The sequence below is a fragment of the Phasianus colchicus genome, chromosome 5 (genome assembly GCF_987193195.1).
Source record: "Phasianus colchicus chromosome 5, bPhaCol1.hap1.1, whole genome shotgun sequence".
NCBI lineage: Eukaryota > Metazoa > Chordata > Aves > Galliformes > Phasianidae > Phasianus > Phasianus colchicus.
The window spans coordinates 40579739-40598919 of NC_143440.1; the positions used below are offsets into that span (position 1 = coordinate 40579739).

Consider the following 19181-nt stretch of genomic DNA (forward strand, 5'->3'; position numbering starts at 1 on the left):
CAACTGCTGCACCACAGCAGTTGGGGGGGAGAGAAGTGAGAAACAGATAAGCAGCCCTTGCAGCCACTAAGGTCAGTGAAGAAGGAGGGAAGGATGTGCTCCAGACACAGCAGAATTTCCCCTGCAGCAAGTGGGAAGGAGCTCCTGAATAGAGCAGGTGAATGTGGTCTGACAGAGGTTGACTGTAATCCTCATTCCCTGTTTTCTGGTACCACTAGGGAGAAGGAGAAAGAAGAGGATGGATGGTGATGGAAGGTGTTTTTGTGGAATCATAGAATCACAGAAGTGTTTGAGTAAGAAAGGACCTTAAAGATAATCTATTTCCAGCCCCCCTGCCACTGTCAGAGACACTGTCCAGTAGATCAGGTTTCTTCAAGTCTCATCCAACCCAACCTTGAACACTTGCAGGGATGGAACTTCGATAACTTTTTTGGGCAACCTGTTCCAGAGTCTCAGCACCCTCTTAGTGAAGTATTTCTTCCTCATATCTAATTTAAACCTACCTTCTTTTAGTTTAAAGCAATTGGCCTGTTTACCATAGCTACATTTCCTGATTAAGTGCCCCTCTCCAGCTTTCTTGTAGGTCTCCTTTTAGGTACTGAAAGGTGGCAATGGGTTCTCTCTGGAGCCTTTTCTTCTTCAGGCTGAACAATGTCAACGCTCAGCCTTTTCTTCATTGGAGAGATGCTCCAGCTCTCTTGTGCCTGTCCTTCAGCTCTTTGTGGCCTTTCTCTAGACCCACTCCATGTCCTTCTTACATTGTGGGTTCCAGAGCTGAAGACCATACTCTAGATGGGGTCTCATGAAACTATTTTGCTTTTAGTTTCTCACTGTTCTAGTCTCAGAATCACAGAATGGCTTAAGTTGGAGGGTGTTTTAAAGATTATCTAGATTCGATTCCCTTGCCATGGGCAGGGTTGTCAGCCACTAGACCAGGCTGCCCAGTATCCCATCCAGCCTGGCCTTGAATGCTTCCAGGGATGACGCATCCACCACCTCTGTGAGCAGCCTGTTCCAGCACATCACCACTCTCCAAGTAAAGGATTTATTTCTGACATCTAACCTCAATATCCCCTCTTTAATTTTAAAGCTATTCCCCCTTGTCCTATTTCTATTTACTCATGTAAAAAGTTGATTTCCCTCCTATTTGTAATCACCCTTTAAATACTGGAAGACTGCTGTGAAGACTCCCCCAGAGTCTTCCCTAAGCTAAGCATGCCCAACTCCCTCAATCTTCATTCACAGGAGTGGTGTTCTAGTCCCTTGATCATCTTCATGGATCTCCTCTGGACCCGCTTCAACAGCTGCATCCTTCTTGTGCTGGGGTTCCCAGGGTTGGACATAGTACACCAGATGGGGCCTTACAGGTGCAGAGCACAGGGAATAATCATCTCCTCCTTCCTTCTCGTCACTGCTCTTTTCACAGAATCATAGAATAGTTTGGGTTGGAAGGGGCCTTTAAGATCATCTATTTCCAACCCCCTTATTATAGGCAAGGACACTTCCTTCTAGACGATGTTGTTCAAAGCCCTATCCAGCCTGGCCTTGAATGCTTCCAGAGAGGGGTTATCCAGAACCTCACTGGGCAGCTGACAGTGTTTTGATGGACCCCAGGATACCATTGGCCTTCTAGGCCACAAGACAGCCCATATCCAGCTTTCTGTCCATAAGGACCCCCAAATCCTACTCCGCAGAGAAGGAGTTCTTCCCCTGATCTGTACTCATATCTGAGATTGCCTTGAGAGAAATGCAGCATGTTGCACATGGCCTTGTTAAACCTGATTAGATTCTGTCATGGTTTTATGATTGTTGTTATTGGTATACCACGTCATGACATCATGCAGTGCACTGGGAGTTAAAGAGTTAATGTTCCAGTTCCATGGATTCTTGATATTTCTGGGTACCTAGTCCTCAGAAGAGAAAAAGAACTACATCTCCCAGAAGACTTCAACTATTCTGTTTCCATTTTCTGTTAGTAGGAAAGATAAAATGTTTGCAGGTCACAAGATGTGCCCTTCTTTCACTGCTCGTCTCTGCACCTGTGCTCCCTGGCCATTTTGTCTTCAGCATTAGAGTAAGGCCTTTGGTTTTGGATGCTCTCTTGCTCATTTTATTGGATTTCTTAGCCTTAATTCTAATTATATTGTATTATATTCTGTTATCTTGCATTCCAATATTATATTTAGTAAATTAACTTTCCTCCTCAGATCATTGCTACTGTTGCGTTGTTAGACCCTTCTCCCTACCCGTTTTTCCCCTTTTCCCTTTCCCCCTTTCCTAGGGCTTGGATCCATGGACCCCATTAGACTGGGCTGAACCAGCCTGTAAACTGTGTGCATATTCTCATGTGCCCAGTTTCTGAGCATGTCCTGCTCCCTCTGGTTGGTGTCCCTCTGTTCTATTGTGTCAACTGCACCATTCAGCTTGGGTCATCAACAGCTGTGCTGGGGGTATGCTCAGTCCCACTGTCTGTGTTATTGATAAAGATGTTGGAGAGCACCAGCAGATACCACCTGTGTCTGGTCTCTACCTGGATATAGAGCTGTTGACAGTAGAGAGCAATGTGGTGGAGCATAGCTGTACATTCATGTGAAACCACCACAAGTACAGGTAACTGAATTCCTGTTGAACTAATCCCTTAGCATATGTGAGGTTAACGTGCAAAATATCCCAGGAGTGTTGAACAACAAGATTGAGAGCTATTGGAATTGCTCAGCAAAGGACTCTTTGGTCTGGTCTCATGTATGTGGTAAGGTAGAATCAGCTCATTGGATAAATGAACTCTCTAGAATAGGAACAGTGCAGGAGGCAGGTCGTTTGTGGAACTATGAGGGACTGAGCCATTGTCAGTAGTTACAAGCAGAGTATAAAACAACTGTTTGTTCAAGAGTTCTGATAAGCTAAAAAGCTTGGCTGGTTACTTTGGCTTAGATTGAATTAGATGATGAATTCCTTATTTTTTCCTGCCCTACCCCAGTGTGCTGGACACTCGAAGTGTGTGAATCTAAGTCCACATCTAAGTTGTGGGTAAGGATAGGGAGCTGCATGGCTGTTTTTCTCTTGCAGAATCCAAAATATGTATCTGTTTTAACTGTATCCTAGGCTGCATTGATAGATGCATGGGCAGCAGGTCAAGGCAGGTGATCCTGCCTCTACTCTGCGCTGGTGAGACCTCACCTGGAGTACTGCATCCAGATGTGGTCCTCAGTACAAGAGAGATATGGACCTGCTAAAGCATATCCAGTGGAGAGCTACAAAAATGACTTGGGATGAAACACCTCCTCTACAAGGACATGCTGAGAGAGCTGGGACTGTTCAGCATGGAAAAGAAAAGGCTCCGGGGAGACCTGAGAGCAGCCTTTCAGTATTAAAGGGAGGCTTTTAAGGGGACAGGCTCTTCAGCAGGGTTTGTTGTGACAGGACAAGTGGAAATGATTTCAATCTAAAAGTGGTTATATAAGGAAAATATTTTTTATGCTAAGGGTAGTGATGCACTGGAACAAGTTGCCCAGAGAGGTGGTGGATGCCCCATCCCTGGAGGTGTTCAGGTCAGGCTGAACAGGTCTCTGAACAGCCTGATCAAGCTGTAGGTGTCCCTGTTCATTGCAGAGGAGTTGGACTAGATGACTTTTAAAGGCCCCTTTCGACTCAAACAAATCTATGATTCTGTGAACTGGGGCACAGTGGTGGGAATCCTTGGTAGAATGTACCCCTCCAATTTCTCCTATGTGCGAAGATAAATATGGACAGCTTGAGACACTGAAGTGCGACAATGTGAGGAGTATCCAAAGGGAACTTCAGTAATATCAGTCTTTTGACAGTGGAAGCTTCAGCATAGAAAGAATTTATCATAGAGACTGGAAATGGGGGAGCCTGCCTGAACTAAGACTTCTGTTATACTGCGTCGCTGCATCCCTGTGTGACACAGCACCTCCTCCTTAGACCTCACTCAGCTTGATTTACTGCAGATTGAATGAAAAGTGCTTTGACATTTTACACTCGTTACTGTGTCACGTTACATAGCCATAAGATAGTTTAGGGTATCCCAGGGTTTCTATGACAAGCCCTTTATTTGTGACACTTGATTTTTCTCCCAGTTTGATTGCAGATGGCCTAAGTACATGGGTTTTGTCAGCTCAAATGCATTTGTGTTCCAAGGAGCACTGCTGAGATGCAATTTATGATGATGTCTTATCATTTCTAGAACTGTGTAAGTGGGCCCTGTGTGTAGCAAAGGAGATCTGGTTCCTGTCTAAAGGTGCCTAGTGAATGATTCAGGAACTTGTAGTTGGTACTGAGCTAGCCAGTTGTAGGAGCTGTGAAGCAGATAAGGAAGAAATATCAGACAGTAGTGGGAGTGGGAAGAGGTCAAAATCTTGTAGAGTGGTGCCTGAAATATTCCACAAGCACTGACTCTTCTATTGTTGTATCGGTGTGTTGTTTTGCAGCTGTCCTGGGGAAGAGACCTGCAGTGCCACTAGATGGATTTACCTCTGTTGTGCTTAGGGAAAAAAGAAGTCCTTATTTCAACCTCTTGCTTTTTTGTTCCTTTTCCGAACTGTATGTGATATGTTCTCCTTCCTTTCCTCAGCCTGTTGTTTGACCAAAGCCATCTATTCCCTTTTCAGGTCCCCAGAATCTATTGGGAGCTCTCAACAAGGCGTGTTCTTCTCATGGAGTTCATGGAAGGGGGACAGGTGAACGACAAGGCATACATGGAGAAGAATGGCATTGATGTCAATGAGGTATTTTCTCAGCCACCTCTGAAAGGGGCATGTGAGCAATGTTAGACCAAAGCTGATAGGACAGGAAGGGCAGAAAATGGAGCATGTGCAGGTATGAAGAGAGTAATCAATCTGAAAGATCTGCTTTTGGGAATGTATACAATCCTTTTTGGGAACACTATTCTGTAGGATTGTACAGCTAGAGAGATCTTCAGAGTGATAACCATGCTTTTACACTGTGTACACCAATGTTTTGTTCCAACGTGACAGTTCGTGTTGTCCTAATACGACAGCTTCAGCTTCTGATCTTTTTGTCTCTTTTCTTCCTCTATCTTTCTTCGGCATTAACTTTCTCTTGGGCAAATGCATGGGATGTAGCTTTTGTAACCCATCAGGAGGCACAAATTATAGGCCTTGTATGATCAAAGTTACTGGAGTGGCTTGACCCATGGTGTTTTGCATAATATTCTTGGGTTGTTCAGTTCTGATTTCCAAAATCTTTCTCTTTTTTTTGGATGTAACTCAATAGTTTTCTTCTTTGTTTTTTGCTCCTGTACTACTGTGTAATTTTCCTACCCCTCATTAAACAGCTGCTAGATTTCATCCCTGGGGAAGCCACATTTCTCTGATGGATAAGATAATTTGCGTGGCATGAAGTTGGAAGATTTGGATTCTCTGTGGCAAGGAGATTCTTGAGGAAACACGGCATTACTTACAAGAAAGTTAAGGTGCCTGAGGAAAGAGTTTTGGGCCATTCAGCAGTGTGGAAAACCACCCCTCTTTGGTCAGTGAATTCTGACTGAGAAAGTGCTTCTTGCCTTTCTCATTGTGCCCTGTTCATGAACCTCAAAGCCACATTTGGTTGATTGGCTATTAAAGAGCTAACAAAATCAATTGTACTTAATCTGTCCATCCACTTAATTCTCACATCTGAATGCTTCCTCTCTCTCTCTCTCCTCTTTTTCCTTTCTGCTTCCTCTTTCTATCTATAGAAAAGTTCTTGTGATGTTGGTTGAGATATACCAAAGATGTTTTGGGAAAGGGAAAAGTGAGTTTGGTATGCCCCACAAAGAGAAAATGTTGTATGTATCTTCTCAGCTGCTTCCTTAAGTCACCATGATATCAGAAAAATGTCTAGTGGAGGACTAAGCAACCTGCCTTTTTCTCTGCATAGAACATTTTCTCTGCTCTTGCACCCAGCAGAAGCCAATAAAATATTTTCTAGTAACTGCTGCAGGCAAAGGACAGGCACCTTTTCTTGTTTCACCATTGAAATACAGGAAAGAAAATTCAAAGGTTAAAGTAGATTTCGAGTCTCTCTTTCCATTCTAATTATGACGAACAAGTCAAGGTCAACAGACAGCAGTGAATGACTTTCTCTTCTCTGAAAGATGTCTGATCAATTTTCATTACAGAGGCTTCTTGAATGACTTCCTTGTATATAATACAGTCTGTCTTCTTTTCACATCTCCATCAGGAAACATTTGGAACATTTTGGTCATTAGTTTTTCTCCTCACTCCCATCAGGGAGTCAGAGAAATGATTGTCAGCTGATCAGAGGTAGACACAATTCTGTGTCTATTTTGTGCTGATAATCTTCCTTTATGTTTACTAAGGTAGGTTCCTGTATGATGCGTCTGGTCTGCAGCACATCATTGTGTGACTCAGAATAACACGTAGCTGGTGGACTTCTCTGTCATTTGAAATTTAAAAAGCCTAGTTCGACTTCAGAACAACCAGTCAGCTCCATTCTCCCAGACAAAACAACTGGTCAAAAGTGAGTTGTTTCTTTGAGCAAATATATCTTACATAAGCCCTTTTCTTCTGCTATATGGGCAAAGGTCAAATCTAACCCACAGCACTTAGATACAAATCTAAGTATTTCTCAATATCCAGACTCGAAATAGTCAGGCTCATTTTGATGCCTTAGCAGGAGGACTCTTGAGCAATATTTACATTCACATTTTGAGCAGGGTTTCCTCAAAGTTCTTGGACAGAAGATCTATTCTGAGACTGAGGTAACCAGCCCAGCAGATCTACTTGACACTTTGGTTGTTTGCATTCTCAAACTGCTGGAGGTAGTGAAGTTGTATGGAGAAGCCCAGGGAAGTGCATTCTTGGCAATCTTCCAGGGCTTTTTCCAGCCAGACAATGTGGAAAACTCGGTAACTTCAGCTTTTCAATGGGATGTTTTGCTGAGAGTATATGTCAAAATCAAGTACAGAAGAAGCTGATTTCATTTTTTTCTAACTTTCAGGGGTCTTTTCTAAATCTCTTCTATTAAAGCACCTTCAGATTTAGAAAATTGAGCTCTTTTGTTTTTGTTCATCTATTCCTTTGGGAAGGAATAGGTTTTGTGATACCTTGTCAGGATAGGTTTCATGCAGCAATGAAACCACGTATTTTACTGGTCTGTAAAAATGTAATTATAAAAAAGTTGTCAACAAATTTTTACTGTGGCAAAGTATAAGCCACAGAGGTTTCTGGTAGTCTGTCACGTGTGTGATGTTACTCATCTCAGTAGTAGAATCACATATTTCTGCTGACTGTTTCAGCACCTGTGCTGAGCTGTTCTTCCTTTCTTTTTCTCCCTGCTGCTCCAAGTTAATGATTATCTTTTCCTGATTGCCAATAAAGTAGCAGTACAAAAGAGAGGGCACCAGCCCTGCCAGAAGTATATGATGAGGTCTGTTACTATGGCCACAGTGAGGTGAGGTACTGTGGTGAGGTGAGGAACTGGGTGAGATGTAGCAGATGGGAACAGGTATGACCAAAGTCCAGTGTTTGCTGCTGCTTGATGCTCTGGGAAAGGAACTACATGGCATGGTGGCAAAATGAACAAAAGGCGGCAGGCACTGAAAGGAACTTGAGGGAGTGGCAACAAAAATTCCAAAACTATGATGTGTCTTATACACCAGTTTTTGTTTTCAAGAGATGCATTAGTTCCCCATATATCACTTCAATCTGTTTATCAGTCCTTCTATCATCTTACTCCATTTTGTTTTACTGAGCTGAGAAAGAGGAGTCTTCAATAAGCAGGATTTCTCTTGTGACAACGCAGCCTTGAAATCAAGCTGAGCTTCTCTTCTCTAAATGGAAAAGATCCCTGAGGTGAAAGCTCCCTTCAAACCAGGTTACTGACATTTACTTAATACCGTCTGTAGCAGGATTATCATTAAAGCTGCCCAAGAGCACATTAATCTCTCTGGATCCGTCCAAGCGCTGGACTGTAATGGCATTTAATCAGAGAAGGCTTTGATTTCTAAAGACAAGTGCAAACACTGAAATATCTGCCTGTGTAACAGTTACTTATTCATGTGCAAGTGTAGCAGAGGATGAGAATGCAGAGAGGATATTGACAGTGGAGGGGGGAGTTATTGGCAGCTGGAGAGGGGAGTTATGAAGAAATAAGCTGGTATGAATTTTGAGAGAAGTCCAGGCCATGGTAGGGTTGAAAAAGGCACCACTTGGAAACTGAATCATTTTTGTCTCAAGACATTATTTACATTCTTGCTTGGGAAGATATATTTGGAGGATGTGAGTAGAGCAGAGAAGGAAGGAAAAATGGTCTGTGGAGCTCTCAACACATTTGTAGCATACTGTATAAAGAGGGAAGGAAGCAGAGCATGAACTTAAAAGAACCAACTAGGTGGCACAAATACCTCTTTTGCACCCATTCTGATTTTATCTGATCAATTTAGAGAGACTTTGTCCATGTACAAATTTTGATGTTACCTTTAATCTGCTGCATAGGTGTCCACCCTATCCATTCTTTCAGATACTTTAGTATCTAAAAGCCTGTTTTAGCAGAGGCTGCTGGGTCAGCAGGCTGTGGGAGCTGTGAAGCTTGCACATGTGCACATGCTGTATTGCTTTCAACTAACCAGCCAGTTCAGGTAGTCAAGTGGAGAGTTTGCCACAGAATCACAAAATTGCAGGAGTTGAAAGGGACCTTGAGATCATTGAGTCCAACCCCCCTGCCAAGGCAGGTATCCTGTAGTAGATCATACAGGTAGGTGTTCAGATGGATCTTGAATATCTCCGTCGAAGGAGACTCCACAACCTCTCTGGGCAGCCTGTTCCAGTGCTCTGTCACCCTTAGCATAAAGAAATTCTTCCTCACATTTGTATGAGATTTCCTATATTCAGGTTTTAGGCCATTACTCCTTGTTCTACTGCTACACACCACCGAGAAGAGCCAGGCCTCATCCATTTGCCTCCTGCCTCTCTTTAGATCTCTTCTAAATATTTATTATATCCTGTCTCAGTCGTCTTTTCTCAAGACTGAACACACCAATGTTACTCTGCCTTTCCTCATATGGTAGTTGCATCAGGCCTTTTATCATTTTTGTGGCCCTCCGCGGGACTCTTTCCAGGAGATCCCTATCTTTTTTTGAACTGGACACAGTATTTTAAATGTCTAAATGTCACTGGGGCAGAGAAGAAGGGGGGGATCACATCCCTTGACCTGCTGGCCATGCTCTTTTTAATGCACCCCAGGAAACCATTGGCCTTCTTGGCCACAGGGGCATGCTGCTGACTCATCGCCAGCCTGTTGTCCATCAGGACCCCCAGGTCTTTCTCTGCAGAGCTCCTTTCCAGCAGGTCAGCCCCTAACCTGTTCTGATGCATGCAGTTATTCCTCCCCAGGTGCGAGACTCTGCATGTGCTTTTGTTCAACCTCATCAGGTTCCTCTCTGCCCAACTGTGACAGCCACTCCTCCTGGTTTTGTACCATCAGCAAACTTGCTGAGCGTGGACTTTATCCTTTCATCCTGGTTGTTGTTGATGATGTTGAACAAGATCGGACCCAGCCCCAGCCCCTGGGGAATACCACTAGTTACACGCCTCCAGCCAGACTGTGTTCTGCTGATGAGCTATGCCAATTAACCAGTTGTCAATCTACCTCACCATCCACTCATCTGTCCCACACTTTCTAAGTTTGATAACAAGAATGTTGTGGGAGATAACACCTTGTAGAAATCAAGGTGCACAATGTCCACAACCCCTGCCTACACAGTTGGTGATGACATCATAGAAGGCAAACAGGTTTGTCAGGCGTGATTTCCTCCTGATGAATCCATGTTGACTACTCCTCATAACCTTCTTCTCTTCTAATTGTTTGGAGGGGGTATTCACTGTGATTGCCATGGTTTTTGAGTCAGGGAAAGGAAATGGTGTTGCGTGCTTCAGCTTGCTAAGAGCTTGTTCATGGGCTGTGGATGATTCAGAAGTCAGTGTTTTGTCCAGCTGAGAAGTGAAAGCAAACAGCTGAGGTACTTAAGATGAGCTACTGTGTGTAATTGTTGCCATCTGTCACCCCATCCTATGTAGCTTTCTGCTTCCTTCAGTTACTAAAAAGAATCCTTATTACGACAGTATCTCTTAGTCTGATAAAGAGCCCAGCTACCTTCTGATAGTTAACAGCTTTGCGACTTAAAATACGCTTTTAGTGTGAAGTTTACCCTTCTGCCTAGGGGCAGGAGCTGCTGTCTTGAAGCTGCCAAAATTTAAGTGGGATTTCCTAGGCTGGAATCTCTTTGTCAAATGCAAGTGTGGAAAACTCTCACGTTTCAAGTATTTGTGCTTATAAAACTCAAGTGTTAGATGAAATGGAGCATGGAGTTCCTGGGGAAGATGGTTATTCATATGCCTGCTGATTTAATCCAGGGAGATGCAAAAGACACCATGTAAAGAGTTAAATTACGAGCAAACCCTTCTCTCATTGAAAGTCAGTCTCAATCATCAGTGTAAATCAAGTGTATATGGCTCAAGAATCTCAGCAAGATGCTTTACATTAAATCCAAGGAAACACATCTATATTTGAAGCTAAGCCAGTGAACCCCCTAGCCATTTGAGGTCTGGCTAATATGCAAGTAGCAATTAGATAAACACCAACTGATCTTTTTTGTAGAAACTTACCAAATTAATCCTTCAGTTTCCTGGCCAGGTAAGTCTGAATAATTCTCTCCAGTTACGTGCTATGGAAGATGGGTCATTTGTTGGGAAAATAATCTTCTCAGTTCTCAGGAGAGAGTTTGAGGCATGCTAGATGTATACTCCAGGAATCCTAAAAACTACTCCTGTATCTTAATGACAACTTATGTGTCCAGCAGTGCATAGCGATGGTGCTGCATTACAGAGCACTGTGTTTAGATCCTCACAACTGCATCACAGAAGACAAAGTGTGAAATAGGATCTCTTGTGTGTGACCATCCTAATCTTCTGTGGAAAGGAGCCATTACAGAGCAGAGACAAAAAGCAGGCTCCAAATTGTAGCTACTCTCCATCCACACCCTTTGCTAATTTGACACCAATTTAATTGGACAGGATTGTCCTGGCAGGATTAAGCAAACCTGTATATGATGGCTATAATAACAACAGCAAAAGAAAGCAAAAACCCAATACACACTTCAATCCAATTAACCTTCGATTAAGGTTCCAAAATCAATGCTATTCTTTTGGCCTGAGGAGGTAATATTGAGCCCTGAGAAATGAGCTGCACAACGACCTTTACTTTTAATGAGATCAATAGAAGTTAGTGTCGCCATCTCTTAAAATAATTGGCAAATATTACAGCCAAATTAAGGCCAGAGACTAGTATCTGCTCCTGATCTAAAGAGACAGTCACAAATGGAGGTGGGACAGGAAAGGATAATGCCCTATGAAGCAGTGTAATATAGGTCTTATCAGGGCAGGCAGAGAGATCTGCTCTACAGTGACCATGTCACAAGACTTTTTTTCTTTGCCCTTCATCTTTGTCTCAGCTGGCACCGTGGAGCCAGGACCTCTGCAGCTTGGTCAGGAGGCCATGAAAGCATCAGTGACTTCTGCTGGGTGACACTAGCCAGTTGGTTACATTGCAGCTACCAACAAACATGATATATGTGCCATCTTGTAACTAGGAGAGTATACATAGGCTTAAATTTGCCTTCACTCATGTTTTTTTTTTCTTGATAATTATGCACATTGCCTTAGTATTTGTAAGGGTATTTATTTATGATGAGCCTTCTAGTGTTTTTTTATTTGTTGTTCTGTCAGCTGGGTGTGCTGTTTTGTTAAGATGTACATTACTTACAGGGACTGTGTTACTGTGTTGTGTGTCTGGAGTAGTTTTGCTGCTATGGAGTTCTATGCAAGGGGATATAATATGTGTTCACCAAGTATTGGGACACAGGAGGATAATGTTGTCTATACTTTCCAAATTGTCACCTGTAGTCCAGCAGTGCTGCGTAACACTAATGGCAGCAAAGCTGTGTGTACATACAAGAAGACATATATCACTACTGCTTATCTGTGCAGCCATGCAGCTTGAGGTCCTTGTTCAGCCTGGAGAAAAGAAGGCTGCAGGGTGACCTCATTGCAGCCTTTCAGTACCTAAAGGGAGCCTACAAAGAGGAGGGGAATCAACTCTTTGAAAGAGTGAGTGACAGCAGGACAAGGGGAAATGGTTTGAAGTTGAGGGAAGGGAGATTTAGGTTGGACGTCAGGGGGAAATTCTTTACAGAGAGAGTGGTGAGGTACTGGAACAGGCTGCCCAGAGAGTTTGTGGATGCCCCATCCCTGGAGGTGTTCAAGACCAGATTGGATTGGGGCCCTGGGCAGCCTGGTGTAGCTTTAGGAGGAATGGTTGGTGGCCCTGCCTGTGGCAGGGGGGTTGGAGATTCATGATCCTTGTGGTCCCTTCCAACCCTGGCAATTCTGTGATTCTGTGTCCTCTGAATTAGGTGATAGAAATGCAGTAGGTGTACTTGGCAAAACACTTGGTGTGCTACTTATGAGTCAGATAACTAGAAAAGGTGGGTAAGCCACAAGGTAGGTAAGAAAAGGATAGAGGCAATTGTGGAAAAATATTACTGTAGCTGAGCTTTGCAAGGTTTGCACTTCACACTGATTTTATTAGTAATTTCAGTAATGACCTTGACATGGCAGAACTTTCTGAAGGAGGTTGCAGATGGCACCAATTTGGGAGGTTCTGTCACTATAGAGAAGGATTAAAGTAGCAATAGCACTTGGTGGCCTTGAGGACTGTAGTGATAGAAAGGGATAAAAATGAGAAATACCAAGTGAAAAGCCGTACTCTTAAAACTAATGAGAAGAGTTTCTTAAAAATGCTGGGAGTTTATCAGAGGAAAGTGACATATTAGAATTAAATTTGGGATATTACTCACTTGGTAGAGTGCACGTTTCCAGTATGGTACAACTGTATTAAAGGTAGGTTGACTCCTTCAACACATCAGATAAAGGAACATTCTGTAGAAATGGGGCTGTATTCATGCTGTACTTATGCTGATAATTATCGTTTTGGTAAACACGCTGTTGAGGGAGAGGATGAGTTAAACTCAAGGGATTTGTTGGAAAAGAAAGCAATTGGCATAGACTGGACACGATTGAAATTAGTGTCAGATTTTGGGGAAATCCTTGATGTCTGTACTGCGTTCTTATTTTCTTCTGTATTGTAATGCATAGGTTGCTCTGAAAGTAATGTCTGCTATTTATTTCCATGGAAAGCACAACAGATACAAAGAAAACAGTAACACTGTTTCATAGAGCAAATTCTCAGCTGCAAGTCAGTTTTTTCAGCATAGTCACCACTATTGGCTATGCATTTTTGCCAGTGATGAAGAAGAGTGCGCATGGCATGCTTGTAAAAACCTGCCCAACCTTCTGCATCGCTGTCTTACATCCACTATTTGGTCTTCATAAATGTTCAGCAAGTGTCAGTGAATGTCAGTGGGTGGGATCTTTTCTACATAAAGAAATTCAACTCCACTCCTATGCGCTTTCCTGCCCGGCACCATTTTGTCAGATTGCCCCTCTGCTGCCATCTGTTGCCCAGCAACAATGTGTAACACAATATTGGTGGGAAGGTTCAACCTCTACTGTTGTGCCACCAGCATCTGCCTCTGACATCATAGGCCAGCATAACAAAACCAGAGGCATTTATTTTGGAGCAGTCTTTGTACAATTTATTTATTCCTCAGCTACATTTTCAAAAAGGAAAAGAATGGATTGAAAACATGCAGCTTGCCTGACACAGTGTAATGATCACATCACATTACGTGGCGATGGGAGGTTTCGTTTTGTGTTGGCTTGTGAAGACTCAGGCTCACTTGGTGCCTGTAGTCGTCGTGTTCTGCTGTGGCACAGATGGACAAATTGAACTTCTTTTAAGCAGTAACATACCTTCTGGCTATGGGCAAAGACATGCTTCTGGCCAAAGCCAGAGCCTGGTGTCATCTCGATCTGTCAAGCTCAGCTTTGCTTGCTGACAAGCGTAGTTGTTTTTCTTATATGTTATGCCTAAATTGTCCCATTCTTAGTTACATCCTTTTTTACTTACTTGTATTTTTTGTAACACATTCAGTATGACAAGTGCCTCTGTTTCTTTGGTATTCAAACCTTTTAAAATTGTTAGTGTGCTTCTCCTCTGCTATTCCTTAGCCACCTTTAGAATCTTCAGCTATTTTAATCCTTTTCCTAAGTAAATTCCTCCTGCATGCTGCTCATTTATTTGCTTTCTGTAAACACATTCCGTGTTGTCTGAATCTCTGTTAATGAGGTGTCTTAAAGTGAATGCAGGATTCCAAGGGTGATTTTAAATTTTTTTTTTTTACTACATTCAGTAAAGCAAAGCTGGTAGACCCTGGTAATCATGAGGACCTCATGCTGAATGACAATCGGGGAGAGGAATGATGACCTCTCCTGTCATAACAAAATGTCTGTGTTTACTTTGGTTTTGCTACCGTAAATCATTGCAACCTTTTGTCTAATTTGCTCTGCACCTTCACCCCAAGGTCTTATGCAGCTTAAATGCATGCTGAATTCCTCTCTTCACCAGAGTAGAGGTTTTCATGTGTGTGTTTTCTCATTTCACCTGACTGCATTCTTCCAAAATGAATTCTTTATAAGTTATTTATCCAGTGGCATTTTCAGAAGAGTGCACTGAAGGCCAATAGTGATGGAGCACTGTATAGAGAAAGCAAAACAGGGGTAAGCATGTATGGGAAATTTGGTGGCTTAGATGACAAGTTCTTCCAATTGTTTTTCCACAAATGTTTTAAGTACCTTATTCCCTTGTATATTCAAAAATCACACCTTGTCCTGGTTCCCTTTTCACTGCTCCTTTGGGGATGTAGAAATAGAAAGTTGGGAAACTGGGAAAAGCAGACTTCAATTTTTTTAAATTTTTTTCCACTCAGAATGGTTAGTGAAAGTATTTTTGTACTAAGTCTAAGAATCCTATCAGAATATCCACATTTCAGTCCTTCAAGTGTGCATTAGATAAGTATGTACAGAAAATGAAGCTATGTAAGTAAAGTTTTACAGAACTGGACATATGAAACGTCTCTATCAGAGGTCGTATATAGCACAGGTAACTTTGAAAACTTAAGGGGCTGTATTGCAATTAATGTATGCAAGAGGGTTGCAGTTATTTCTTAACTTTCTGTAAGTATGAATTGCTTTTGCCTGAGCTATAATGACAGATCACTATTCACATTTTGCACTCTAAACCTTAGAAATATAGACTTCCTTTTTGTTCAAAATTCGAAAGTATTGATGTTTTGTACCTTAAATTAATTTTTCAATTTTGGAGGTATGTCAGCAAACAAAAATGCACTGAAATACTTTAATGAGCTGCTCCATCTCTTACTCTATTTTTTTTTTCAAAATTAAAGACTATTTTATATGACTAAATTCTACAGAATGCTTTCCTCTCTCTTGAAGAGGTGATAGTTTATTTTCAGTGGATTAATTACTGCAAACGTTCAAGGCTGTACTATAGGGAAGAAGTGAATGTAAGTATGGTGGAGAGGGAAGAGAAGTTTGTCTTGTACTTATTATCCAGTATTAGGAGGGCTGTGACCGCTCTAAGGTGACCCATGCTTAAGTTCACCTTAAGGTGGGGTCCCTGAGCTTCTGTTGTGTTGTTTTATGGACTGCAAAAGGCTATGACCCCAGGTATTTAATCTGTCTGCTGATGCTGACTTAAGAGGGTACATCTTCACTGCATCTTTAAGCAGTCATGATGTCCGAGTCCACTTTTCCCAGTTCCTGGGAGACTGCGTGAATGAATGACTGGCTCAAGACTGGCACATCCTTGGAGTGTCAGCAAGTTCTGCTTAGCTTTTCAAAGATGTCTGAGCACCTGTACTAAAGTAAATTGATAAAGGAGACCTGTAAGAGTTTCTTAACAAATTCACAGAATGGTTGAGGCAGTCAGTGACCTCTGGGTCCATCTGCTCCAACTGCTGCTCAAAGCAGGGACACCCAGAGCAAGCTGTTCAGCACTGTGTCCAGGTGGCTTTTGAAGACCTCTAAGGAGGAGACTGTGGAACTACTCTGGCAACCTGTGGCAGTGCTTACCCACCATACAGTAACAAAATGCTTCCTCATCTCTAGATGGAATCCCCCGTATTCCAGTTTGTGCCCATTGCCTCTTGTGTTGGCACTGAATGCCACTGAGAAGAGCCTAGCTCCATCTTCTTTGTACCCTCCCTTCAAGCATTTACAGACATTGATAAGATGCCTCCAAGCCTCTTCATTTCAATCTGAACAATCTCTTCAGAGGAGAGGAGCTCCAGTCTCTTCTTTTTGGTGGCCTTATGTTGAACTATTTCCAGTATGTTTGTGTCTCTTTCCAGGGTGTCAGTATTTCATATGTTCATGTCTATCTTGTGCTATCCTTCATTGCTTCAGTGATCTGTGCTGGTAATTCAGAAGGAAACATTTTTCCCCTCCGTCAGAACTCACGGTAGTACCTATGTGGAAATAAGGAACTGCATGACTGTGATATACCACCTGGTTGTCTGATTTGGTATGAGGTCAGCATTCGCCATGATTCTGTAATGGCTCCAGCTCTCACCTGAGCTGTGGAGGGCTGTCTCTCCTTGTTCTACAGTTGGTGTGCTGCAGAAACAGTTCTTATTCTTCCTTATCATTTGTAGTTACAAGAGCATTCTTCATAAGGATGGTGTTTTAGCTTGGTGGCTGGTGGTCTTCCAGTTTCTCTTCCAGGCTGTGGTATGGAGCTTTGTGTACTTTGTCCTGATGCAATAGTGTGGCATTGTTCTATGGCTACCTAAAGAGGAAGTCACTGTGCTCCTCTCAGAGGCTGCTGCATGCTGTAAGTGGTAAAACAAGACCTTGTCTGGCTGCAAAGCATTTTGCAGGACACACTGTTGTAAGTATAACATCACCTCTGCTTATGGGGACAGCTGTCTGTATGCTGCTTATACTGTGTCTGGTGGCATTTATAACGATTGTCTTTTAATTGGCTTTTAATCGCTTGGTCAGCACTGTGTTGTGTAGCATTCTGCCACTTTTCCTGGTGGTGCAGGGAGGCCTGGCAGTGGAATGTCAGGGTTGAGAGGTTTCTGTGTGACCGTGGTGAGGGATTGATCTGAGGCCCTCCTATTGTTTGTTTGCACCTAGGAGGTTGTTAACTTGAATAACATCTCTGGGTGATGAGGAGCACTGGCATGGAGGTACACAGCAGTGATAGTTTGATTTAAACAGCTTTCCTGTGCTTTGTCTTCACAGACATCATAAATCTGATTAGTATGGGACAGAAGAAAGGAAGAGGGGAAAGTGGGGAATGGTGTGATGCAGGGAAGGCAGAGGGAACCCATATTTGCTCTAGTAAGCATTTGGACAGGCTGAATCTCCTCCCACCCATTCACTTTTGGTTCCTGCTGTCATCCGTGGGTGGAAACACGAGTCTTCCTACAACTCATCTCAGCAGCTTCTTCCATGCCTTCATTGTTGATGTTTATCTGCCTGTATCTTCCATCTCATTTTCCTCCTCCTTACCAGAAACTGTTCATACAGATGTTTTCTCTTTTTTTTTTATGGCAGGCAAGTGTTCTAAAATAACTCCTGACTCCACAAACATCTTCATGTTGCCTCCTGTGTGGATTCTTCCCTAAACACGCTTGATCACTTTGCAGTTAGTGACAGCATAAGGACATTGGCTTGTGCCAACCTTTTGGTCCTGCAGAGACATACAGGGACTGCTCCTGTCCCTAGCAGGCACGCTGCTGTGGGTGGCACTGTGTGACCAGCTCCTGTTTCCTCACAGATCTCTCGCAACTTGGGGAAACTCTACAGTGAAATGATCTTTGTGAATGGTTTTGTCCACTGCGACCCACACCCAGGCAACGTGCTGGTGAAGAAGTGCCCAGACTCTGGCAAGGCCTACATTATTCTCCTGGACCATGGGCTCTACCAGGTATGTAATTGGGGGGGCTTCCAGGTCTCTGCAGGACTCCCTTGAATATCAGGCTGGAGGATCATAACCAGCTGCACTGTTGCTCCTTGAAGCCTGTATGAATTAATTTCTCCTATTTTTCCTGTAACTCTCCAAGGAAACTTCCTGACTCTGACACGGGGGATAAGGCACAGCTAGGGGACACAGTTTTCCTCCTCCTTCCTTCTCTGTGGACTTCTGAGAGGTCATGTCTTTCTCCTCAGGTGCTGAGCGAGTCATTCCGCATGGACTACTGCCGCCTTTGGCAGGCCCTTATCAAGGCTGACATGAAGAGGGTGCAGAAGTACAGCCGGCGGCTCGGGGCAGGGGATTTGTACCCTCTCTTTGCCTGCATGCTCACTGCCAGGTCCTGGGAATCTGTCAACAGGGGAATTGACCAGTCACCAGTCTCAGCCAGCGAGGTAGGATACATGGGCCCTTCCATACTGGGAGTCCTTCCTTCTTGGGTATCTTCCCTTGTTTTAACCACTTGCACTGCTGATACCACAGTGATATTGGACAACCCTTGGCAGGTCCACAGCAAATTCTGCATTGACAGCTAAGCTAGAAAAAGTGAGGCATTTTTCTGTAATGTGTTTTATAGTGACTGAACTTAATTTCCCAGTTTTGCTTGTCATGGGCTGCTTAAATTTTGTATAATATTCTAATGGGTTAGTGCTCACCAGTTCTGGGAAGGCAAATCAGCTTTTTCTTAAAAAGAAGTGTTTAATGCAGCTGTGCAGGCAACCAGCAAGGATAGGATGAGGCAGAGGAGACATAAAGGCTTAGTGGGAAGAAGACATGAGAAGGGTAATGCATTATCACTATTCATGTAAATGACTATCAGCACTGATACAAACTCCTAAAAACCCTTGGAAATTACCTCCCAATCAGAAAACCTATTAACTTGAAGTCAAGGTTGCTTAACTGCAGGTTCTGTCAACTCAATCACTACAAATCTAGGAAATTGCCACTTACGTTCTCCCCCCCTTTCCTATCTGCACATGCTGGGATCCTTCTCACACCTCCTAGTGCTCGTTACGTTCACACAGTGCCTTAAGAATAGTAGCAGCCCCTGCCAGCTGTGCTGTTTTTAGAATTGAGCATATACTGATGTGATTTCAGTGTCTGTAGGGAGAAATATATTGTATTATATGGTTTGTTCTTATCTGCACACATTTATTGTAGATAGGATGAAAATAATTTAA

General features: G+C 43.0%; 1 protein-coding gene across 2 annotated transcripts in view; it reads left to right on the forward strand.

The window, feature by feature from the left end:
• The window catches only part of ADCK1 (aarF domain containing kinase 1), an 86857-nt gene that overhangs the window by 54133 nt on the left and 13543 nt on the right, over positions 1-19181 (forward strand). For both annotated transcript variants that reach the window (XM_031593137.2, XM_090141452.1), the window contains exons 7-9: positions 4629-4745; positions 17806-17955; positions 18198-18395. In XM_031593137.2, the coding sequence (XP_031448997.2) occupies positions 4629-4745; positions 17806-17955; positions 18198-18395 (465 nt within the window). The remainder of the gene's footprint in view (positions 1-4628; positions 4746-17805; positions 17956-18197; positions 18396-19181) is intronic.